General features: G+C 43.5%; 1 protein-coding gene across 4 annotated transcripts in view; it reads right to left on the bottom strand.

The window, feature by feature from the left end:
• The window catches only part of EDC3 (enhancer of mRNA decapping 3), a 54,110-nt gene that overhangs the window by 8,154 nt on the left and 20,631 nt on the right, over positions 1 to 25,325 (bottom strand). For all 4 annotated transcript variants that reach the window (XM_060097008.1, XM_060097007.1, XM_060097006.1 and 1 more), the window contains 3 exons: positions 24,692 to 25,008; positions 14,914 to 15,249; positions 703 to 856 (listed from right to left, as the gene is read on the bottom strand). In XM_060097008.1, the coding sequence (XP_059952991.1) occupies positions 703 to 856; positions 14,914 to 15,249; positions 24,692 to 25,008 (807 nt within the window). The remainder of the gene's footprint in view (positions 1 to 702; positions 857 to 14,913; positions 15,250 to 24,691; positions 25,009 to 25,325) is intronic.

Raw genomic sequence — 25,325 nt, 5'->3', positions numbered from 1 at the left:
ACTCCCCCTTGCTCTGTAGGACTCAGTTTGGATGCCACTGCTCTAGGAAGGGTGAGTGTCTTCTCCAGCCTGGAGTAGAAATGTGGCTTCCTGGAGAGGCTTCTGTTTCCTCTACCACAGCACTGGACTTTCTGGAGACCTCACTAGGCTACTGGAGGACAGGAGCAGTATTTTCTTTTTCTTTGTATCCCTAGCCCTAGCACAAGGTCTGGTACATGGTATCAGTAAACACCCACAAAACTAAGCACTGCCCCTGATATAGCAGCCTAAAAGGGCAAGTGGAAAGGTACCAAAGTCTAGCTCTTATACCCAGTTGTCAGGGTTATTCTAGAAGCTCTCAGGTATGGAACTCAGGATTGATTTTTATCCCAGCCCTCTGAGTGAATGGCGAGTTCCAAAGGCTGGGTCTCTGAAGGTTCTTAGAAAGCAAGCCTCTGGTAGTCAGCAGGAGTCTGAGAGTCAGCTGTTACCACGAAGGAAGGATCAAAGGGTGGTTTGCTGGGAGAAGAATGAGGACTTCCAGGACAAGGGTGAGAGAGGCAAACAAAAACCTTGCAGCATCCAGGAAAGTGACTTCACAGAGGTACTCACGTTAGAGAAGCAGCAACGGTCTGGTGAACTGTGTGTGTGATGCACTGTGGTGGTGCTGAGGCAGAGCAGCATCACCCCACACTGAGCCCCCGCCGACCTGGAGGCAGTTACCTGTTGGGTCCTCCGAGTAGGGTCAGTGCCATCTGACTGGCACACACGCCTGTCATCTCCAGTCTCCGCTCCAGAGTCAAGCCATGCTTCTCAGCCACAGACAACAGCTTTTTATGCAGCTCATAGGAAATACTTGGGACAACCAGGCCAGAGTCTGCAGTTTGAAAGGAGGCGAGGAAAAAGGGAAAGTGATTACAGGAAACCAGCTCCACAAATGGGTGTAGTTGATCTGTGAAAGCCAAGACTTTAAGACTGACCCTCCCCAGCCCACCTGCCTAATCTGGGACTTAGGCATGCTATGTAGCTCTCCACAGAGCTCAAGCAGTGCATGGGGAACTGAGTAACAACCCGTTCAGGTTACCACAGAGCAGGGATGAACTTAAACTCTCTTAGAAGTGTAGCTTTAGACCACAAAGGCCAAATCCATGAAGATGTATTTGGTACTATCAAGAAAAGGCTGCAATCTATCAACCACATTAGAAGAAAACATGCTTTTCTCAAAGTGGGGGAAATGCCATTCCTGGCAGTGAGGTTTTCCTCACAAGCAGACCCCTTATCCTTCCCCAGAGTGGAACAGACACTAGCTAACCCTCCTGACCCTCTTGGTCCCTGCTGTTCAATTTCAAGGCAGGATGACTTGTTTATCCCATCTGCTCCCCACATCTTCTTCCTCCTACTGTCCTCTACTTAGCCCTTCCTTTTGGCTGAAGAAATTCAACTAGGAAATTGTTTTCTTAAGTAATTTTGTCATTTTCTCCCCATTTGGGTTGACTGTAACCCAATACTCTTACCACAGGGAAAGAGTACACGGAAAGTAACCTATGGCTTGCTTTAAGCTACTCAGAAAAATCTTTTACTCACCATAAACAAACAGAACTCTATAAAGGTTAGGGAGAATCATAGTCATTGAAAGTACACCATGGAAAGTATTGATACCTGGTTTTACAAGGTCAAAGTCTGCAGCAGCTGGGTACACTTGAAGGAGTCCATAGTATTATATGTATCAGTAGCAAAGTGCCGTATCAGGGCCCAGAAAACCAGGACAGGAAAGAAACAGCAAAGTCAAAAATTGTGATCTTTTGCCTTGACAACGAATGCCATCTTACAAAAGCTAAAGCCACTGGGCTGGCCCCAAGGGAGCAAACCCTCTGCCAAACAGCCCCATGTGGCCTCACTGGCAGACCAAGAAACACAGATTCCAATCAGCAAGTCATCGTGGGATTGCAAGTAATTAGTTTTGTCTGGCTGGATCACATGGCTTTTTAGATCCTGTGTCCTTATCTATACTGGACTGTAAACTCCTCAAAGTAGGGAAATAAGCCTCTTACCTCCTCAGCCCCCACCTCAGTTATACTGTCCCAGCTGTAGTTATTTACCAATAGAGGCAAGTTCTCATCAGGTACTCAAACGTATAAATGATGCAAACCTACTGCTATTTCTAGTGTGGCTTACTTAACTCTAAAGCAGAAGTTTTCAGAAAGTGCATCATCATCCTGTTGGTTCCAGAGCCCTGTATAGAAAAACTTTTCTTCCTCACTGATCCTTTCAGGAGAAATTTCTTGAGGTTCTATCAGATATCCAATCCTGCCTACATGGATTCTTAAAACCACACAGAATTAGGCTGTGGCTGTACATTTTAACAACAGAAATCCAAGCAGAAAGACTGATAAAGCACCCACGTCTGTATCCTCTCAAGGGAAGGCAAAATAATAATAACTTAATGTAATAATAAAATAAAACCCATCTCCATGTCAAAATTCACACTATCCTGTCGGTTAATTGACCCCTTCCACCTGTATGAGTCCTACTCCTGCCTGGGGCAGACAACAAACAGTGAGCTTCACCTCTCCCCTCACCCTTTGTGAAATGTCAGTCATTGATATCCCGGATGCCGGATGCCGATGTTGGAGGCTGTAGCCTGACCTTGCAAGTCAACGGCTGATTAAAAGAGCCATTTCTTATGGCCTGCTCCAGACATGCACATGTTATCAGAACTAGTTAGGAACCACTGATAGCAGTGTGAAAAAGCTGAATGAATTCTCAGGAGTCCTAAGCCACTAACAACCCTAAACCTGTCAGACCAGTCATGCACCTGCCTACTTCAAACACCCTCTTCACCTGCAAGTCACGCAAGGGAGAGCTTTCCCTCAAGTCTGTGCATTTCTTCACCTACGTATTCCCCTCCTGGTGAATTTGAAACAGGTCAGGGCAGTGAGTCTTGGGCCTGCCACCCCACTAATCAAACTTTCTTTCTGGGACTAGGTCTTATGCTGTGTGGATAGGCACCCCCTCTCTGGTTCTGAGGGCTCTCTGGGGGCAGGCTGAGTGTTTTCTGCTACCTTTCTTCTCAGTCTTAGGGGTACAAAACTCATGGCACAGGTGGAGAGTTTACTCCACTCTGGCTGGCTGAATGCTGCAGCTAGAAACTGTGTGTCTATTACATCTCACTGATTTGTGCTGCAGGGAAGGGGTCCTGTTGATGAACTGGCATGTTTTGTAGCCTAGGGAAAGATATGGCCAGGAATCCTTTCTGCTTAGTCTGCCGGTCTCAGGGTCTAGGACTTCACTGTATTCTACTCTGTATCTCTGAAAGGAACATGCTAGCACCACAAAATGTTCCTTTTCAAAATTTACACACAGAGTCCAAGCAGTCAGACTGGCTTATCAGAAACAGGCAGAGGGAATAAAATAAACTCCAAAGGAAGGGAACCAAAAACATAGCGTGTAAACTGCAAACAATAACATCACCAAAGCCTGAACATGGGCCAAGCCCAATTATGTTTCGGTGGAAGGTGGATCTTTATTGTTTGGGAACCAAGGCAGTAAAATTAGTTGGTAGGGCTTCTCTTAATATTAATATGTACTTTAGGGCTGTCAGTGAAACAAGACAGAGATATAATTATAGCCAGTTTGTGACAAGCAGAGCACTTCTTAGGATCTGATTAATCTCAGGATATCAAGGAAAACGGCTTAAGCACACCCAGTACAGGCCAGGAGAGAAGATGCCTCCTCCCCGCACAGCCCATTCCACAGCGTGAAGCAGGGCCACGGAGCCTCGTGGCCCAGCACCATGTGTGCTGCCCCTTCTTCATGTCTTTGTCACTTCCGCACTGCTCCTTCCAGTACATACTATTTGGGGCCTTTCCCTCCCTTACGGACACATATGCATGTCCTCACACCCTCCATCACACTTCCCCACCCTCAAGACACCTTCTAGCACCACGTCCAAGCCTTCCCCCGCAGCCTCTGCATGTACATTCCCTCCCTGTCCACCACACCTCCCAGCCTTTCCGTTGTGTAACAGGGCTCCCACAACAAAGTGTCATCTCAAATCCAAACTCAGTCCTCACACTGGCATGGACTTTTAGTTGGAAAGGCTGTGTGTATCCTATGTCTTATCAATGAGGAGCACAGCCCATTACTGGGCATGGGGATTTCTCCAGGACTATGAATTCTGATTCCATTCTGTGGTGGTCACACAACTGGGTGGCGATATCAGACGAGTTCTTTTTTGGAGTATAAAACAACTGGTAAGGGGCTTCCCTGGTGGCGCAGTGATTGAGAGTCCGCCTGCCGATGCAGGGGACACGGGTTCGCGCCCCGGTCCGGGAGGATCCCACATGCCGCAGAGCGGCTGGGCCCGTGAGCCATGGCCGCTGAGCCTGCGCGTCTGGAGACTGTGCTCCGCAACGGGAGAGGCCACAACAGTGAGAGGCCCACGTACCTCAAAAAAAAAAAAAACTGGTAAACTCATAACTTTAGACACAATGTACAGACAGCCCCTGTAGACTTATATTAAGGCTGCCACAAAACGCAATTTGGTGTCAAGAGTACCTTTGAAAGAATTTGTTACGAGAAACCTAAATACACCTAGTAGTCTTTACTGGGGTCCACAAGGCATCCCGTGATCTGGCCCCTGTGTACTTCAGCCCCTTTACCTCGGGCCTCAACCTGCACCATGCCCTGGGCATCGGGGCTGCCTTCAGGTTCCTCAGTACTCCAGGTTCCCCCCAGCCTCAGGAAGCACATCCCCTCACATGCTTTCCCTCTTCCGGCACTCTCTTCTCTCTTCCAGTGCTCCCTGACACCACACATGGCAGGTTCCTCATTCTTCAGGTCTCAGTTTAAACATCCCTCAGTCTCAGCACGCTGCTTACCTGCTTCACTGTACTTAATGCAATTTGTAAATAACTCTTTTTTCCTTTTGGACTATCTACTTCGCTAAACTGTAAGTTCCCTGAGGGCAGTAACCGTGTCTGTCTTGTTCACTGCTGTATCCCCTTCCTCTCCACTGTGCCTTCAGCGCACAATGCCTAGTGGAGGGGCTACATAAATATGTGCTGAATTAAAGGATGAATGCGAAGGAAACCTGTATAACAGCCTCAGAGCATTCCTCTCTGCAGCTGGGTAACAGTCCAGCTGTAACCAAAGGCAAGTGTGGGTAAGATGTTTCTGACTCTTTCCCCACTTCTTCCTTCCCCCATTAACAACTAGAACAACCTCCTATCCACACTGGACCTCACTCCCTCAGGTTAAAGCTCTACTGGAACAAGCTTTGGACTCAAGAGGTAAAGGACTTCCTGACAAGATTACTCACTAATTACAAAGGGGAAAAGTATCTTTACAAGGAAGAAATCTGTTGGACAACACCTTACCAAGTGATCAAACTAGCCTCAGTGATGGGACAAACTGACGTTGTGTACTGTATGATGTAATGCTCCAAGAGGGACAGAGTCCCAACAAAATCCTGGAAAAAATGTTTAACATGAATCACATCAAAAGGAAACAATCAATAAATCAAAACCAATGGTTATTCTGCAAATCAACTGGCCTAGACTCTTCACAAATATCAATCTCACAAAAGACACCAAAAGTTGTGGAACTGTCCTGGTTAAAGGAAATGAAAGAGATCTGACAACTATATGTAATATGCAATGGTTGATTAAAAATACAACTATAGGGACTTCCCTAGTGGCGCAGTGGTTAAGAATCCACCTGCCAACGCAGGGGACATGGGTTCAAGCCCTGGTCTGGGAAGATCCCACATGCTACGGAGCAACTAAGCCCGTGCCCGTGCACCACAACTACCGAGCCTGCACTCCAGAGCCCATGAGCCACAACTACTGAGCCCACATGCCACAACTACTGAAGCCCATGCACCTAGAGCCCGTGCTCTGCAACAAGAGAAGCCACTGCAATGAGAAGCCTGCGCACCACAACAAAGAGTAGAGAAAGCCTGCGCACAGCAAAGAAGACCCAACACAGCAAAAAAATAAATGAGTTTAAAAAAATACAACTATAAAAGGCCATGATTGGGACAACTGGAAAGCTCTGCATATGGAATTAGATAATACTTTTGTATTAATTTTAAATTTCCTGAGAGCAATCTTGTAGTGTGCCTGTAGAGAGCAACATCCTACTGAATACATATGGAAGTATTCAGGGGTGAAATGTAATGAGTGCAACTAAATCTCAAATTGTTCAGGGGTGTGTGTGTGTGCATTTATATAAAGTAAATGTCGCAAAATGTTAACTGGTGAATCTAAATGAAGGACATATGGTTGTTCATTATACTATTCTAGCACCTTTTCTGTAAGTTTGAAATTTTTTTCAATATAAAAAGTTGGAGAGAAAAAAGAGTAAAGTGCCTCCAAATATGATCAACAAATGTTTGCAGAGTAATAATACATCAAGCCAGTGGTGGTGGTGGGGGGAATGGCAGGAAACAGAATAAATAAAAAGAATACGGGTGCTTCCCTGATGGCGCAGTGGTTCAGAGTCCGCCTGCCGATGCAGGGGACACAGGTTCGTGCCCTGGTCCGGGAAGATCCCACATGCCGCGGAGCGGCTGGGCCCGTAAGCCATGGCCGCTGAGCCTGCGCGTCCGGAGCCTGTGCTCCGCAACGGGAGAGGCCACAACAGTGAGAGGCCCGCGTACCGCAAAAAAAAAAAAAAAGAATATGAAAACAAACCACATTCCCAGTCTTACAACCTAGTTGGAAACAAAAAATATATATGTGCAAATATCAGAGAAAAACAACTGCGTTATCCTGAGCACAAATGTAAAATAGGAATTTCAAACCAGGAGCTGCAGATAGTGTCAAATCCTCAATCTGAACCATGCCTCGCATGACAGACAATTATAGTCACAATGATAGAAAAGGGAGCGCACTTGAGGTGGCGGAGGAACCATGAACAAAGTTACAGAGGCTGGAAAGGGTGTGACATGAGCAGATGAAAACTACCCTGCTTGGAGCCCAGAGACTGACGTGAAGGAGAGTTTAGAGTAGTGGGCAGGGCCAGACTTCGGAAGGCATTAAAAGCCAAGTTGTTTTATACAGGATGAAGTTGACAGGGCTAGAAAATGAGGGCAGAAGGCCATGTAGAATTGATTTCAAGGGACAAAGGGAACCTGTGGGGTAGCATAAAAAAGTAAAAGGTCGGGCTTCCCTGGTGGTGCAGTGGTTAAGAATCCTCCTGCCAATGCAGGGGACATGGGTTTGAGTCCTGGTCCGGGAGGATCCCGCGTGCCACAGAGCAACTAAGCCCGTGCGCCACAACTACTGAGCCTGCACTCTAGAGCCCACAAGCCACAACTATTGAAGCCTGTGTGCCTAGAGCCTGTGCTCCGCAACAGGGGAGGCCACTGCAGTGGGAGGCCCGTGCACCGCAACGAGGAGTGGCCCCGGCTCGCCTCAGCTAGAGGGAGACTGCGCACAGCAACGAAGACCCAACGCAGCCAAAAATAAAATTAATTAATTATTTTTTTTTAAAAAGTAAAAGGTCATGACAATTCCAAGGACCACTGAGGAAGAAGAGAATCTACAGTCAGAATGAATACTGAGGATAAAGGAAAACTCCTTGTCAAAAGGAATCACTGTGTTATTAAATTAGAAAAAGTGGCCTCCAGGGTTCTTTCTAGTCATCAATATTTTTCTTTTGGCTGCGTTGGGTCTCCATTGCTGCACGTGGACTTTCTCTAGTTGTGGCAAGCGGGGGCTACTCTTTGTTGCGGCGTGCGGGCTTCTCATTGCAGTGGCTTCTCTTGTTGTGGAGCACAGGCTCTAGGTATGCGGGCTTCAGTAGTTGTGGCTTGCGGGCTCTAGAGCACAGGCTCAGTAGTTGTGGCGCACGGGCTTAGTTGCTCCGCAGCATGTGGGATCTTCCTGGACCAGAGCTCAAACCCGTGTCCCCCACATTGGCAGGCGGATTCTTAACCACTGAGCCACCAGGGAAGCCCTCTAGTCATGAATTTTTATGAGAAGTAAGAGGCAAAGATGGCCACAAAGTTTCATGCTGGACACTTTAAAAATGGTGATTCCACTGAAAGAAATGGGAATGCTAAGGAGTCAAAGATATGGGAGGGGGTGAATGACTGACTTAGCTTTGATATGTTGAATTTAAGGAGGATGATGGATACATTGAAATCAAACCCCTTCCTTGTTCTGGCCAGACGCCTGTGGCTGTGAAATGGCAAAGGGCACATAATAGCAAAAAAGTCACATTTGCAAAGACCAACTCAAGTTTCTAAAATGACCAGTTGGTACCTTCATCAAAACTCAGGTGTCAGGCCATAATGTGCTGGCTCCAGATCCCCCAGCCCTTAGTTTGAGCTTAAATTCTTAAATTAAAAAACTCTGGCAGCAAGTTGCCATGAGACCTTTTCCAGTAGGACTGTAGGAAGCACAAGTGTTCGTTACTGGGGGAAGAGTCTAAGCCAAGAAACCTGTCTTAACAGTAGTGCTCTAAAACCTCATGAGTGCCAAGGACTACAACCAAGCCCTTCAGGCTGATGACAAGTGCCCACCTGATTATCCAAGCCCAGAAACTCTGAAGGATTCCACATTAAAAGAACTAACTACTCCCTCCACTCCTGGCACTGGAGGATCTGCTAGAACCTGCGGTTCCCAAAAATCAACAAAGTCACCGTCAAGGAAGTCTGCCTGCAGAGACACAATTTCAGAAACTAGGCTCATCAGCTCTGCTCAATGAAAAGCTGTGGTGGCACTTGGTGCAGGAGCACAGGTATTGTTAATGCAGGTTTTCTGGTCCAGAACACCTCCTAGAATTTACCTCCTCATGTCTCCCCTGTGGCTCTCTTAGGATAAGAAATGTAAAAGAGGTGCCTCCCTGGGAATGGCATCCCTGTAGCACATGGTCTAATCTGTAAACACAGGAAGGGGAATGAGGGTTGAAGGGAGATCAAGGAAGAACCCATGTGGGTTGGGTCAATGGTTTGAAAAAGCAATGAGATCATGACCAGTTCCACTGCAGCAGACACTCGAGTCTCCTTGTGAGAAGGATCCTCCTCATGAGCACAATAGTCACTGAAGGCAGTCTTCACTATTCTCAGGGTAAAATTCTTCAATGGCCACTTCTAAGCTCAAAGATTTCTTTCTTTCTGAATTCCTTTTGAACACATAAACAAACCCAAAACAGATTTCCTGATTACCTGTTCTTCAGGAGGTAAAAAACACTGCTCGTCTTGAAAGCATTAGGACACATCTTGAGGGACTCTGGGGACAAGAAGCAGAGGAAGGCAGACAGGGCTCAGAGGCAGGAATGGAATGCCAGCTGTGGAAAACAACTGACAGCCTGGAATAGTGAAAGGAGAGCTTGTCCTGAGAGCAAGATACATCGCTACTGAAGCTCAAAGAGAAGAATAAAGAGGCAAGCCAGAAGCAGCAGAAAGAAACCAACTGTGGCTTCACCAGCTACTCCCCTTCAGAATAGAACTAGAACTGCTTTTACTGAGAAAAATGAGTATGGGTAAGTGGTGCTGAACTAAGGGAGCTCAAACCAGAGTGCCTCACTCAAACTCTGACTTGATCCTTTTGCAAGGCAGTAAGCAGTAACTCTACTTCAGGTCATCTTCATACACTTGCTACTCCCCAAACTTCAGCAGACACATGGTGTGGAGGCTGAGGAACATCCTTCAGGCAAAGCCGATGGGACAACTGTGGAGATTCAGTGCCTGTACCAATAGCACCCTGTTGCCTCCCATCCGGCTTCTATATACTTGAAGACAAAAGAAGGCTACACAGTGGAAAACAAATGGCAGAAATTAAATCAGAATTCTACTAAAATGAAGGGGTCTTGAATAAATGAACCTGAGAAGAATTTATGAGAACCCAGGGAATGAAGAATTCTAGACACTTTAAAGTCATTCCTGGTGAAAGATTTAATGCAACACTTAACTCCAACAAAATGAGGATAATAACAAAAAGGGGATAACAATGCAACCTCATAGAGATGCCATGAAAATTAACTGTGATAAGCATGTGAAGTGCTTAGAATGGTGCCCAGGACATAGTAAATACCCAGTGAACATCCACTAGTATGACGGTGATCATAATGCTGTTTCTCCTGAACCAGGCACTTACCCTTCCTTTTCTGCCACCTCTAAATCTTGTACACACTTCCACTATTTGTTTGTTTACACATCTGGTTACCCTATGTAAGGCCCCTGAGGTGATGGACAATGACTTACCCAGAGCATCTAGGACGGTGCCTGGCACACAGTAAAAATTTTACAAATGTTGATGCTTTGAAGTCACTTTACTGAGACAGCCTTTGCACTTCACATTAAAGTCAAATATTGACTGAATAATAGTTATAAGCCAGGCATTGCCCTGCTTTCCACACGATCTCATTTAATTGCCAAATATTATCCCACTTTACAGACAAGGAAACAGGCTCAGTAGTCCCCACGTGGCTACATCACTCAATTCTCTGACCCTACAGAAGCCGCCTCATTTGAAGCCTTTAACACTGAATAATCAGTAAGTCCCTCAGTGTGGCAACTCTACTAATTGCTTTCTCTGGGCTCAGCCACAAAGCAATGCAAGAAGAAAATCACAAGAACTTGGCCCATAAACCTCATGCAATCTAACTACAACTGGACTCGCTGCCGTTCTTCACACCCCACAGATTCAATGCCTTTGAATTCTGTTGTTCAACCTGTCTTCAACCTGTCTTCAATCATCAAATCCTATCAAATTCCCCTTTGTCACTTCTCTCACATCTCTGTCTTCCTTTCCATTCAGAGGTCCAAACCCCTGGCATATTAGTTATGTCATCAGTCTAACTTATCTTCCTGCTCTGGTCTCTCTCCTCAAATTCTACCCTGAATTCTACCATGAGACCAGTTTTCCTAAAGACTAACAAATCTTCCTAAAAGAGATTTTGGATCATGTCTTTTTCAGAATCCTTCAGTTGCTCCTGATGGCCACAGAGCCAGGGACAGCATTAGCACATAGGCTCTCTGTGCTCTGGTCTAAAGCTATGTTTAATTCCTGCTATTCCCCCACACAAAAACCTCTGCCCTGGCCAAACCAGCCAATAGCCAATCTCCCACACAGCGCTTTATCACACTACACAGCACCTGCCCAGCCTACCCATAAGTATCTTCCTCTTCCTCTCTGGTGAAATCCTGCCCATGCTTCAAGGCTTCTGTCCTGCGCACTTTGTGAAGCCTTCCCTGATCAGCCCAGCCTTCACGACCTCTCATGCCCCTCAACACCCAATGCATTTAATGTCCACACTCTCACTGGACTCCAGGCATATATGGTATCTTTGCATTTCCTAGTACATCTTAATTACTTGGATGCAAGGACTGTCTTAGAGTGACTTACATGCAGTAAGCACAGTGTTCCGACTGGCCCACACTGTCTTAAAAATTACTTTTAGAATATTATGAATGTTGGGCAAAGATTCTTCTCTGAAGCCTTACCACTCTCCTAACCGGTGTTCTTTGGGGACCTCTCACCTCTGAACACAGAGTGCTCACATGCATCTAGCATTTTATAGGCAAACTTAACCAACATGTATGCAACCACAGGATACAATTATTTAGCAGCATAGGTCCAAGCTGGAGGAATGTCTGACAATCTTTTGGAGATAGCAGCACTGTTAAAGGACCCAAAGGGGCCTTCCAGAGAGAAAAAATTGGGGTTAAACAAAGAGCTAAATTTAGCTGCTTCCTGAATGTGTTTTCCCAATCAATAGACCTTTTATAACACTGCCCCCGCTCCACACACACAGTTGGCAAAGAGTATTGCCAAGAGGAATATGAGCAATTAGAGAATAACAGCTTAGAAACTGTTGACACCACTCAGCATGCAGTCAATGTGTAGGATACCAGCAGCAAGCTGCCAGAATCCTGAAACCCAAGCCATTACCAAATGGGTGGTAAACGTGCTGTTCTTTTGCTACTCTGGGAATTAGCAGAAAATAAGTATTTGGGGTTCTAGGACATAAATGTCACAAGGCTAGACTGGGGAGCTAGCCAAACCACTCTCTACAACTGCAGATCTAAGTTGGTCTATTCCTGAGGGAATACTAAAGAGAAAAGACTATATAGTCTAATTGCCATTAAACTGCCCTTCTCTTCTTATATCCTTCTTTCTCTTTAACATATCTGTATTCAGAAAAGGAAAGGAAATGTGATAGATAAGGTTTATAGAGCCTTTACCTCTCTGGACCTCAATGTCCTCAATCTGTTAAATGAGAAAATTATACTAGGTGATCAAGTAACCTAACACTAACATTTTTTTTTGTCCTAGCTTGTTTCCCCACATATTGCAGATAGCTTGCCTCATTCCAATACTAACATTTGGATAGTAAATCCAACTGGAAAAGTGTCCCCAGCCAGGCGCTACGTGAATAACATTGAGTAAAAACCTGCTTTAAGACTTGTGCCTTGGAGTTGGAGCAGAGACAAAATCACCTGTAGAAGCTGCTCAGCAAGATAACTGCTTGATTGCTCTATTTCCAGCATAGATCCTGCTTGGCAAAAGGACTTCATTTCCACTCTTTATCACTGCTGAGAACAAAGAGAAAAACCAGATGCCATGAGGCTATAGGGCCTCTTGTACCCTCACTGTCATGCTCCAGTGAAATGCAACTGGTTGCTACACACCACAAGCCGCCATACCCGAGTTCTTGGCCAATGCCTAGCACATGTGGTTTGTAGTATGTCTGTTAACGGCAATTCTGGAAAAATATGAGAGGAGGGAACTTTCACTTCTGTCATTAAACAAAGTGTGAACATTAAGCTGGGGAGACAGAGTATGTAGGAAGAAAAACTTCCCACCTCTCCTGTTGTCTACTTTGGCAAATGTTTTCTTAGGCTCTTTTAGATCTGAGAATCTTTCCTGATTCTTATTGCTATTCTTTCCCTGTTAGCCACTTCACTCCAAGGCAGGCTATAATCTCCCCAAGCTCAGGAATTTCAGGGAAATCACATACGGCACGACCCAACCACCTCAGCTTCCAGAGAGTGACCAGTAAAGGCAGCTTATTTTGTCACTGAGGGCAGTAAAAAGGAGAGCAGTCAAAAGTGGATGGACGGGCTTCCCTGGTGGCACAGTGGTTGAGAGTCCACCTGCCGATACAGGGGACGCGGGTTCATGCCCCGATCCGGGAAGATCCCACGTACCGCGGAGCGGCTGGGCCCGTGAGCCATGGCCGCTGCGCCTGCGCATCCAGAGCCTGTGCGTCCGGAGCCTGTGCTCCACAATGGGAGAGGCCACAACAGTGAGAGGCCTGCGTACTGCAAAAAAAAAAAAAAAGTGGATGGACAGTGTATGTATAGTTGATTCACTTCGTTATACAGCAAAAACTAACACACCACTGTAAAGCAATTATACTCCAATAAAGATGTTAAAAAAAAAAAAGTGGATGGACAGCAGGATCTGAGTATACGACCAGACCTGCTGGATGATAGCTGCCTTTGAAAAGCTTAAAACCTGGCAATTTAGGGCCTCCCTGGTGGCGCAAGTGGTTGAGAGTCCGCCTGCCGATGCAGGGGATACGGGTTCGTGCCCCGGTCTGGGAGGATCCCATATGCCGCGGAGCGGCTGGGCCCGTGAGCCATGGCCGCTGAGCCTGCGCGTCCGGAGCCTGCGCGTCCGGAGCCTGCGCTCCGCAACGGGGGAGGCCACAACAGTGAGAGGCCCGCATACCACAAAAAAAAAAAAAAAAAAAAAAAAAAAAAAAAACCTGGCAATTTAAATTAAGCCTGATTCTTGAGCTAGGTTGTTTGCCTTAACATAGGTGATAAAAATCAAAGGAGTTCAGCAACTCACACTGTCAGTGTCACTTAAGGAAACTACCTTAGTAAAGAGGCGTGCCTGCCAAAGTCTGATAGTGAAAGACAGAAATTAGTAGTCTTTCTTAACCTGACAATCTGCTTATTTCTTTTTTTTCACATGGAAGCTTTTACACTCAGCAAAACCAAATACAACAGAGCCCTACTGACGTTCACAAAAATGCCATGCCATATCTCTGATTTTCCCCCATATGTAACTAAGCTGTCTCCATAAATCTCCCTGTAACTGCTACTAGCATTCAAGGTTTATATTCCCTATATTCAAGACTCCAAGACTTCAGGTGATTATTATACTTATTAAAATGATGGATTCCTCCTTTAGCTCCTAAGATCATTTAACAACAATAGTTTCAATCTGTAATCTAAGCCCAGTTAATAATGTTTGGGGGGAAGGGACAGAGACGGGGATGAGGTAGACCACCTGTCCTACAGCTGCCTCAAATGCCATGTTTGAAGAAAAGATCCAAATGCTAAAAGAAAAAACAAAACCACAAAATTAAAAATCACTGAGTTAACAGATTAGGCTATCATACACAGTGACCTACCTAATTACCAAGGCACTACACTGTCACATAAGCATTATGACTAGCCAACCCTCAATGACCAGGGCTAGCAGGAGATGAGGACAGTGTAGTAAACAAATGTTATTTATTGAAACCCTAATTTTAGCCAATGGTTTCAACTACTCAGCTCTATTTCTTACCCCAGTAAACAACCAGTGAAACAGAGTTGAACTTCTGATAAAATCTATAGGCAGTAACAGGGAAGCCAAAGTGAAAACAGAGCTGACTATGTCAATCTAGATAGTCAGCCTCTATGCCTTTAGTTGTTAATCATAATGTACTTAACAGCAGACCAGATCCTGCCAGGTATAGGATATAAATGGACATGTAGAGAAATCAGCCCCCACCCCAACCTAGTGGTAAGTAGGATAGCCACAGTCTCTAAAAGACAATATAATGGGCCAACCACCATGCCCCTTGAGTTAATTCCTACTACAAGACCCTGACTCAGAATCTGGGTCATTCTGTTTCAAGTATTAAAAAAAAAAAAAAAAAAAAAAAATTAAGAGCAGCCAGTGGGATGTGGGGTTAACTTACCTGTGCAGAACTCCTTGCTCACATTGTGGGGCACTGTGATCCGACGATAGACAATGGGCTCTGACTCCAGGATGTTCTCATCATGGCGGTACCGAGTAGGCCTCTCATTTGGGATGCCCCGGGAACGGCTACCACTTCTCCTCTCGTAAGTATCAATCTCCTCAAACACAGCTGCTTTGTCAAAAAGGGCCAGGTTCCCTTCAAAATCAAAATCTGTATCTGGGATCTCCTCAATATCATCCCCAAAGCACTCGTCATCTTTATTCTTCATCTGGCCATTCTTTAAGCCACTTTTCTTTGGAGTTGCCTGATTTGGGTGCCTGCTACTAGACGACCCTGCAGAAAAAAACAGGGACTAAAGTCAGTGTGCCCACAGAAAGTGCTCAGTATAAGTGGAAAATACATTAGTCCTTTGTGGACAGTGTTACAGGAATCAATGTGAAAATGGTATAAGGTAAAGCTATTCCTAAATCACATTAAGTAGAAAAAATTACCTCAAATCTCATGGAATAATAGATTTCGTATATTACCCAACAGTGAATATGAAATAAGCAGTATTCCTGGAAATCTTAAGCTCTGCTCTTCATAAGGGAATTGGTAATGACAAAGGTTTTTTTGACAACTGAATATATCAAAAAAGTGGAAGGGCAAGAATATAGCAGTCTCTTCCCACAGGTCTGGGTGGTTTGAGTCTGAATGTCCAGCAGTTAATTAAGAGAGAAATACCCCCAGAGAAAAAGAAGGCCAAGTTCTCATAACCTGAAGCTCATAGAAAGATCTTACTCAAGTGGCTCTGAATTCCATGCTTACCAAGCAAGTAATCTTCTGATTTTTTAACTCAGTCTCAGGCTAGACCCCAGTAGGAGGGAACCCCTGGGTTTAGACAGATTCCAGACCTTGAGCCAGATATACATCTACCACTATAAGTTGATATATTTTGATTTACAGGCCTGTTTTTAGATCTTTTGGTTAATGGGATCTCTTTTCTCAAAATTTTACCACTTCTGGGTAAGCAATTTCTGAACCATCAAATGATGACAAGGACCATATTGACCTGATCCTGTAGAGGGCACACCAAGATGCATATCAACACCACAGCAGTCAGTCACTCTGTCTCTGAAACTCTATTTGGCCACCACATATCAGTCAACTACTCCTCTAGCAGCCAAGGCAGAAGACCCCACAGAATTCTCCAAACCATCCCTTCCCAGAGAATCCTGAACTGAGTTTATAGTTTGATCCCCATCTGATCACCCTGAAAGGATGGACCAGGTGACTGGTATGGAAATGGAACTGCCAACATAGTCTGGAGAAACATAATGTACTTCCTTTTGAGAGAACAAGCTCCTCAATTATTGAAAATACTCAAGAGAGGTTAGGATGATCATGAGCAAACCCCCTCACACATATCATCCCAACTATACTGCTCTAACTTTACTCACAGCAACTCCCTTCTATCCAATGGACCATGAGTCACGAGACCTAGGATCTATTTGCATGCTGTATAATCTTATACCTATCACCCAACTTCTTAATTTCCTTGTGTGTAAAATGATCACTGTGGTACCCCCAGCAGGGTTTCTAGTACATAGCAGTCAGTCAATAAATATTTGTTTAATGTTATCAATCAACATCAGCAAGATCAATTACAACAACTATTCTGAAAGATGTATACTATGCAAATTATAACTCATGTCTAAGTCTTCCTAATGCCAAATATTGGTATGGAAAAGGGCTATGCTGGCAGTTAGGATGAGATTTAGGCCTCTGAAAAAAACCTAAGGCTGACCAAAATTATGAAGTGGAGGAAGAGTTGGCTGAGTCACCATAAATAGCTGAGATTACGAACCACTGAGAAGCTTGTCAAAGTCTGGGTTAAGCTCTAGTTCCGATAATTTGATAAAAACATTTAGTGAGAGCATGCTGTGTGCCATAGCCAGGTACCAGGAATATAGTACATAACCAAGACATGCTACCCAAAAAGGAAGGAGGAGAGATATATAAGCAAATAACTAAAATACAATATAATGAGAATTATAATAGAAGTTTATATAAAGTGCTACAGAAATATGGATGAGAAACAGAGCTGGATTAGGAATGGGAGAGCAAGAATGAAAATACAAGGTCAGGATAACACCATTAGCAATGTATGTAGGCGAGGGAAGAACTAGAGAAAAAAGCCCAGTTTGCAGGATTATCAATGTACTGCCTCAATAGTAAATCAATAGGGACTTCCCTGGTGGCGCAGTGGTTAAGAATCCACCTGCCAAAGCAGGGAACACGGGTTCAAAGCCTGGTCTGGGAAGATCCCACATACTGCGAAGCAACTAAGCCCGTACACCAGAACTACTGAGCCTGTGCTCTAGAGCCCATGTGCCACAACTAATGAAGCCCATGCACCTAGAGCCCATGCTCCACAAGAGAAGCCACCGCAATGAGAAGCCTGTGCATCGCAACGAAGAGTAGCCCCCGCTTGCCACAACTAGAGAAAGCCCACGTGCAGCAATGAAGACCCAACTCAGCCAAATAAAGAAATTTATTTTAAAAAATAAAAAATATTAAATCAAGATTATTAGGAAATAGGTCTCTGGCCCAGTGGTCTCTCTCCAGTGGTTGTGTGCATAGCCAGGAGTGCAAGGGATGATCCGCTATGATGCAGGGAGAAGATATTGAATATTTTATTTACTCTTTCTTTTAACTAAAAACAGGAAGAAATTAAGCCTTATGAACTTAATGTACAGATGGAAATTGGCACCCTTATGAGGTTTCATGCCACCCAGTCACTGCCAGTATTTGAACTATCTGAGGAATGAATGATGTTCCATAACGATAAGTGTGTCCATGCAAGTGGATTTACATCAAAATTTTTAAACTGTGGTAAAATATACATAACATACAATTTACCATTTAAACCATTTTTAAGTGTACCGTTCGATGACATTAAGTACATTCACACTGAGCAACTATATACATTTTTAACTACTAAAGCATACAAAAATGAGTAAGTGGCTTTAAAGGATTCCTATAAAAAAGCTATGTATTGGAACTTCGCTGGCGGTCCAGTGGTTAAGACTCTATGCTTCTAATGTAGGGGGTGCAGGTTCAATCCCCGGTTGGGAAACTAAGGTCCCACATGCCGTGCAGTGCAACCAAAAAAAAAAAAAAAAAAAGCAGCTATGTATTAAAGATAATACTAATAATGCAATTATAAGTGAACAAGAGAATGGCAGACATAACACTTCCTCTATTTCTCTTACAGGCTTTTTTTTTTTTGGTACGCGGGCCTCTCATTGTTGTGGCCTCTCCTGTTGTGGAGCACAGGCTCCGGACGCGCAGGCTCAGCGGCCATGGCTCACGGGCCCAGCTGCTCCGCGGCATGTGGGATCCTCCCGGACCGGGGCACGAACCCACGTCCCCTGCATCGGCAGGTGGACTCTCAACCACTGCGCCACCAGGGAAGCCCTCTTATAGGCTTCTTTAACCAGACTTTTTAAAAAAATTAATCTAATCAGATCTAAGAAGACAGCCTCCCCAAATTAAAAAGTAATCAAGGTTATTCCAAACATGAATCCATATGGACTACCACTGATTAACTTCACCCTAAGTGTATACTCTACATCATAGCCCTGGGGCCAAATCCAGCCCAAACACTGCCTGTTTCTGTAAATAAAGTTTTACTGGAACACAGTTACATTCATTTGTTTACATATTGTCTAAGGCTCCTTATGTGCTACAAAGACAAAGTTAAATGTTTGAAACAGAGACCTTATGGCTTGCAAGGCCTGAACTATTTAATATCTGATCCTTTACAGAAAAAGTTTGCTCAGTCTTCTCTACATCATGCCTCTCACAGGTATTCTCTCCAACTATGACTGCCATTAAAATAAAAAAAAAATTTTTTTAATTAACTGAATGTAACCAGAATTCTTTGAATCTCTGTTCTATTCAAGGGGTTAAGTGTGTCACTTGTCATTCAGACCTGTCAGCCAATACTATGCCTGGTCCACCATAAGTAAACAAGAAACTCTGCTGAATTATGAAATCAAAACAGCCATACCAAAAAACAAAACAAAAAACCCCCAAACAACAAAAGCCTCTAAAGAGGTTATAAAAAAAAGACAACTTGAGACTATGAGAAAGAAAGGGAACCATCAAAAACTATGCCAAGTGTGTTGCGTGACTGAAAAGGACAGGAAGATGAAGTCAACAATGAAACAAGAGGGAGTATGAGTCAAGGGCTTCACAGGAAAGCAGTTCAGTCATGTCCATTATGAACTGACAATGAACTATCCTGGACCTATCAAAATGACAGATGAAGACAAGCAGTTAATCAATGGTAGAGAAGACAGAGTAAAAGAAGCAAAACGGGAAATCATTTTTGGCTTGGCCACAGACTCTACAAACATAACTTACAAACCCACAGTTCTGACTTTAGAAAGTATCTAGTATTTTCTCATGCTCCCTATGACTAAGGATCTTCCATTTATTCATTTGACAAAGACACACTAAGGATCAGCTATGTTCCAAATACTGTCAGGAAAGCAGACAGTGAAAAAAATTTCCAAGAGGAAATACTGACACCATAGGTCAGCAAGAAAAAGGTAAGAGAATATAAAGTGAAAGGCAGGCTAAAATTCTCAGTTGTCTCTTATTCTTCCCTTTCCTCATACTTTAAAACAAATATTGGGAAGTCCTGGGTGAATAAGCTGTCTCAATACTTGGCTTATTCAGCCCAAAGGGCCTGGCTCTGTATTAAACTGGCCTTTGGCCACTAGGAGAGAAAAGCACTTCCTCTGGAAAAGATAAACAATGCTTCCCAGATTTCTTTACCTTTCAATTACAAGGGCCAAGTATGTGTTAAGACTAGAGGCTGGCTGCCTTCCTGTGCCATTTTGCTGCCAGCCTTTGGCACAGAGGCCCTTTGGCCAGGACAACTTATAACAAACCCATTGTTGTGTAACACTCAGTGCCACTTATTTATTGGTTTTTGTCACACACATATTGTAAAGGGGAACTTTGTCCTGCACTTACAGCACGCTAAAGGGCACCTGAAGGTCAAATTACAAATGTTTTAGTGCCAGACTCAATGGGCTTTGTGAGCAGGTTCCTGAGAGTATCTGGTACCTTCTTTTCAACTCCCAAATTCCAGGCCCTGGTAATCAGTCAACTTCTTGGGCTCCAGCAGCAGCACCAGGGTTTTCAAGTCTGGTAGATATATGAAGCACATCCAAGAAGGTTAAGAAGTCACATTAGAACCTCAAAAGGATCATGAAAACTTAGCAAAAAATAACTTTAGGGCCTCAGGTGGTGGGATCACTGTTACACTAAACAGAACATATAACAGGCCTCAGAAGGTTTCCCTCTGCTCCCTGGGACTGATGCTCCATTCATCCACTTGACAAATATTCTGAGTGGTCAGTTCAACGACCAAGGTCACAGGAACTACTCTTTATAACCACCCTCCCACCCCCCTTCTTTTACAACCTAAAAGAAGAGATTAAAATCTGCTTGTGCTAAAGCTCTCATCAGTGTTGGATTAGGTAACTAGAACCAACAAATCCGTCAACAACTTATTACTAACTTTGAAAGAACAATTAAAAGCCAGAATCAACGAGAGATTATATTCCTATAGCTTTATCAATCTACTAGTCTCAACATCAATGTACATACACCAGAGAAAATGTGACTTACAGATCTCTAATAAGAAAAATACTTAATCTCCATTTCTCACTCATCCATGAAACAAACATTAATAATCTACATTACAGCTGTGGTGGGAAGAAACCAATCTACTTCCTTGGAATCCTTAAAATGCTACATAAATGCTAAGTCAGTCAATCTCTGGCAGACCTTTCTACTTATCTTACAGGGTTCATGGATCAGATAAATAAATGTAACTCTGTTTTCTAACACAAACCAATTCTGAGCCACATCACATCATCAAATTCCCAGGCCACAGACATCTTCCACACAAATCTGGATTCAAAAGAAATTCTCGAAAAGAGAGTCTAACAGTTTACTGCCCATGACCTAATTTACATGCACTTAATAATCTAGGAAAGGGGAATGGATCAAACAGCGAAAGCAGAAGAAGCATCAACCAGAGTACACATTTTTTTAATTAAAAAAAATTTTTTTAGTTTTATTTTATTTTTTTGGCCGCGTTGGGTCTTCGTTGCTGCGCGCGGGCTTTCTCTAGTTGCGGCGAGCGGGGGCTACTCTTTGTTACGGTGCACGGGCTTCTCATTGCAGTGGCTTCTCTTGTTGTGGAGCACAGGCTCTACGCGCGCGGGCTTAAGTAGTTGTGGCGCACGGGCTTAGTTGCTCCGCAGCATGTCGGATCTTCCCGGACCAGGGCTCGAACCCGTGTCCCCTGCATTGGCAGGTGGATTCTTAACTACTGCACCACCAGGGAAGCCCAACCAGAGTATACTTTTGAGAGTGACCCCACTTTTTACTATATCAGAGTGACTTGTTAAAGATCAAATAAATTACTTGTTTTGAAGTTAACTGTACTCTTTCAAGAGAGTTGCTATAATCGTTAGTAACGGGGAAAGAAAAGAAACAGAAACAAACTGACAGTCTCACCATAACACCCAGCAATCACACCCCCTAGGTATTTACCCAACTCACCTAAAAACTTATGTCCACATAAAACCTGCACACAAATATTTACAGCAGCTTTATTCATAATCACCAAAAGCTGGAAGCCACCAAGATGTCCTGATATATCCATACAATGGAATATTATGCAGCAATAAAAGGAAATGGGCTACCAAGCCACAAAAAGACATGGATGAATCTAAATACATATCAAGTGAAAGAAGCTAGTCTGAAAAGGCTACATACTATGTGATTTTAATTATGTGATATTCTGGAAAATGCAAAACTACAGAGGTGGAGGGTAAAAAGATCAGTAGTTACTGGGGGAGCGGGGGCGGCGGGCGGTCCCTGAGGGAAAAGGGGAAGGACTGAATAGGTGAAACACAGGGGATTCTGCAGAGTATTGTAATGAGAGATACAAGATACTATGTACTTGTTAAAACCCACAGAACTTTAGAGCACAAAGAGTGAGCATTAATGCATACAAATTTTTTTTAAAATCACTGAGGAGGTTGGAGGGTCCAAGGATGAAATGCTGAATGTAAGGAAACAATCTGTTACAAATACATGAAACAAGTCAATGAAGGGGGTGGGAATATGGATTAGGGTAATTCTGATACTGTATATTGGAATTGAATAATTTAAGTCAATGGATGGCAGATGGTATAGGTTTCTCACAGTTGGAGGGAGAGGTTACAGATAAGGAGGAGGCAAGAATGATCCATGTGGTAATGGATTAGACTTGGACACATCAGTATGAACTTACATTTAGCTTAATATTATAGTAGTGAAGGTTACATATAGAAGTATTTAAAGATATGTGTACATACAGTGGTTGAGTATACACATATATATTTTCCTGCTCTGTCAGCTGAAGGGCGATACCCAGTAGCAATGAGCACATCTAGTGGCTAGACTGTGGTTTGTAATACCATTCTCCAGTAAAAGGAAACAGGGCTCCTTGGAGACATGGCTGATTCTAGGGCTGGGGCAGGAAATATAAAAGATAAACCTGGAGCACCTTGTAGTGCCAGAAAGTAAGGTAATACTGGGGGAAAAAAAAACCCACCCACAATGATGGGAGCATGTCAAAGGTACACAGTAGCCAACTGGAAGAGCTCTCAGAGTCCAAAGCTGAAACAATCTGAGTACCAGAATAAAGTGGTATTGAATTATAAGCCAAAGTATAAAATAAATACTTATAAGTCCATACTGATAAAAATAAATGATAAAAACAAATGAGAGAGAAGAGACAAATCTCTGGTGCAGAAGAATTCCAAGTAACTTATGTAGATACTCTGCATAAGTCTCCACTCCTTAGGTGTGGGTCATACAGAGTGACTTCAGAGGAGAACTCTGACACACACTACCTCAGCCAGGCAATCAAGGTCAACATCAAAAGTCATAAACCATGGTGACAGTACGTACTCTTGATATGATGTGATGAAAATGACACTTTCTCTCTGTGGTCTTCCTCCCAAAAGCATATAACCCCAGTCTAATCATGAGAAAAACATAAAATACCAATTGAGGAATACTGTACAAAATAGCTGACCAGTGCTCATCAAAACTGTCTAGGTTATCAAAAACAATGAAAGTCTGAGAAACCGTCAGAGCCAATAGAAGACATGACTACTAAATGTAACGTGGTATGCTGGATGAGAGCCTGTAACAAGGACATGAGGTAAAAACTATGGCAATCTGAATAAAATATAGACTTTGGTTAATGTATCAACACTGGTTCATTAAATGTAACAAATGTATCATAGTAATGTTAAGATGTTAATAAAGGGGAAAATATGTGTGAAAAAAGTAATTTACAAATTGCTAATGAAGATTATCTACAAGTACATGAGAGATTATAAACTGCTTGAACATTCGAACTTAACAAAGAGTCAATTTTTTGGTAAAGAAAAAATGTGTTTGTTGTTTTTTCTATTTATTTAGAAAAAAGTTTTTTTTTTCTTAAAGAGAAAATAAAGCAAAGTACAGAAGGTTGAAGTCTAAATGGAAAAAGTCATTTTGTATCCAATAATTCTACAGTTTTTCAAAGGATACAGAAGAACTAACAACTCAATTTCAGTCTCAGATCTTCAACCATTGTCAATTCAGATAGTTATTTAAGAAGCACTGAAGGAGAAGTGCCTTGAAATACCTTTTTTTCCCTCAAAATTCCAATAGTTTAGTCACAGAATCAGGCATTTTCAAAACTTAAAAATGTTGGCTTCTGAAGGGCCACACAGATTCTAGTGAATCTTCTATAATTCACTATTATAACATTATTCTAGTAAATATTCAATATGTTAAAGAGCATACCTGATTCTAGTGAATTAACTACGGTTCTATAATGAGCAAATGACATTCAACAATTTGTCAGTACCAAACAAAACTGGGCATTAACACACACCAGTGTATGCCCTCCTTGGTGTGCCGGCAGGGACAGTGAACACAACAAATTTAAAACTGTCAGTCTGTCAGAAACTGTAAGATCACAGAGATGTCTAGGCCCGTCCCTTCCTCTCCTCTAACTGAGGATGGGAGTCAAATCACAAAAAGAGAAGTTATTCAAGAATCCCCAAAACAGCTTTAGTGCAGGTTCAACCCTGACATCACTACTACCACCAGTCATCAGATTAAAAACAACATCACTTTTGTCTATGTGAACTCTAGGCAGATCACTGACTTTTTGAAGGAAGGGAAGTGGTGAGAGAGGGCAGGGAGCTGGTGTGAGTCTCTAACAGCTCATTTCCTTTCCCTTTAATATCTTGAGGAACTATCTCGGGAAGAAAAGAAACATGCTATATATATATATATATATTTTTTTTTTTTTTTTTTTTTTTTTTTTTGCGGTATGCGGGCCTCTCACTGCTGTGGCCTCTCCCGTCGTGGAGCACAGTCTCCGGACGCACAGGCCCAGTGGCCACGGCTCACAGACCCAGCTGCTCCACGGCACGTGGGATCCTCCCGGACCAGGTCACGAACCCACGTCCCCTGCATCGGCAGGCAGACTCCCAACCACTGCGCCACCAGGGAAGCCCAACATGCTATATTTTTGCGAAGCTCTGCCAGCATCCTTTTTTTATTAGGGTAATAAATGACTTATTTAAAGAACAGAAGTGGATAAGTGGACAGGAAACATCAGGTTAAGAAGAAATATTAACTTGATCCAACTTACAAGAGTTGTGCCGACGACGGAAACTTTTGGACTGACTCAAGGATTCCATGTGCCTGTCCACATAGCTCTTTGAGCACTGCTGCTGGGGAGAGACGGCAACATCTTGGCTCTTCACATCTGTCCTCTTAGGGATGTTCTGAGGGGCACTGCTGGAAGAGGCTGGCTTCTTGACCAACTTGCCCGTGCCATTCTGATTGATACCTACTTGGCACCCAACACCAGAGGGGCCTAATTCTGTCTGATGAAGGTCTCCAAAATGTTGGTTTTCTCCAGGACCTGGTATCTCCAGAATTTTTAATTCCGTTATGTCACCTGCCCTGAAATATACAAAAGAGTCCAAGTCTCAAAACTATAATAGTGATAACAGAGATGAAACTGGGATCAATAGCAACCAGCTACACATTTGCAGGGCTGCATTTCAATGAGTCATCAGAGGCAAAACCTAGAAAAGGTAGTAGGGCACTTAAAGACAAGGCTCAGCCACTGACATTCAACTGACACAGCACTGGCCTCTAAAGAGGCCTATTGTTAAGGGGGAGTTGGGGAGTGGGAGGGATGGACTGGGAGTTTGGAGTTAGGAGATACAAACTATTAGAAGGTATGGACATGGTCCTACTGTAAAGCACAGGGAACT

The sequence above is a fragment of the Mesoplodon densirostris genome, chromosome 4, assembly GCF_025265405.1.
Source record: "Mesoplodon densirostris isolate mMesDen1 chromosome 4, mMesDen1 primary haplotype, whole genome shotgun sequence".
In the NCBI taxonomy this organism is placed as follows: domain Eukaryota; kingdom Metazoa; phylum Chordata; class Mammalia; order Artiodactyla; family Ziphiidae; genus Mesoplodon; species Mesoplodon densirostris.
Note: the sequence above shows the minus strand (reverse complement) of the source record. Positions and strands in the feature narration are given on the sequence as shown.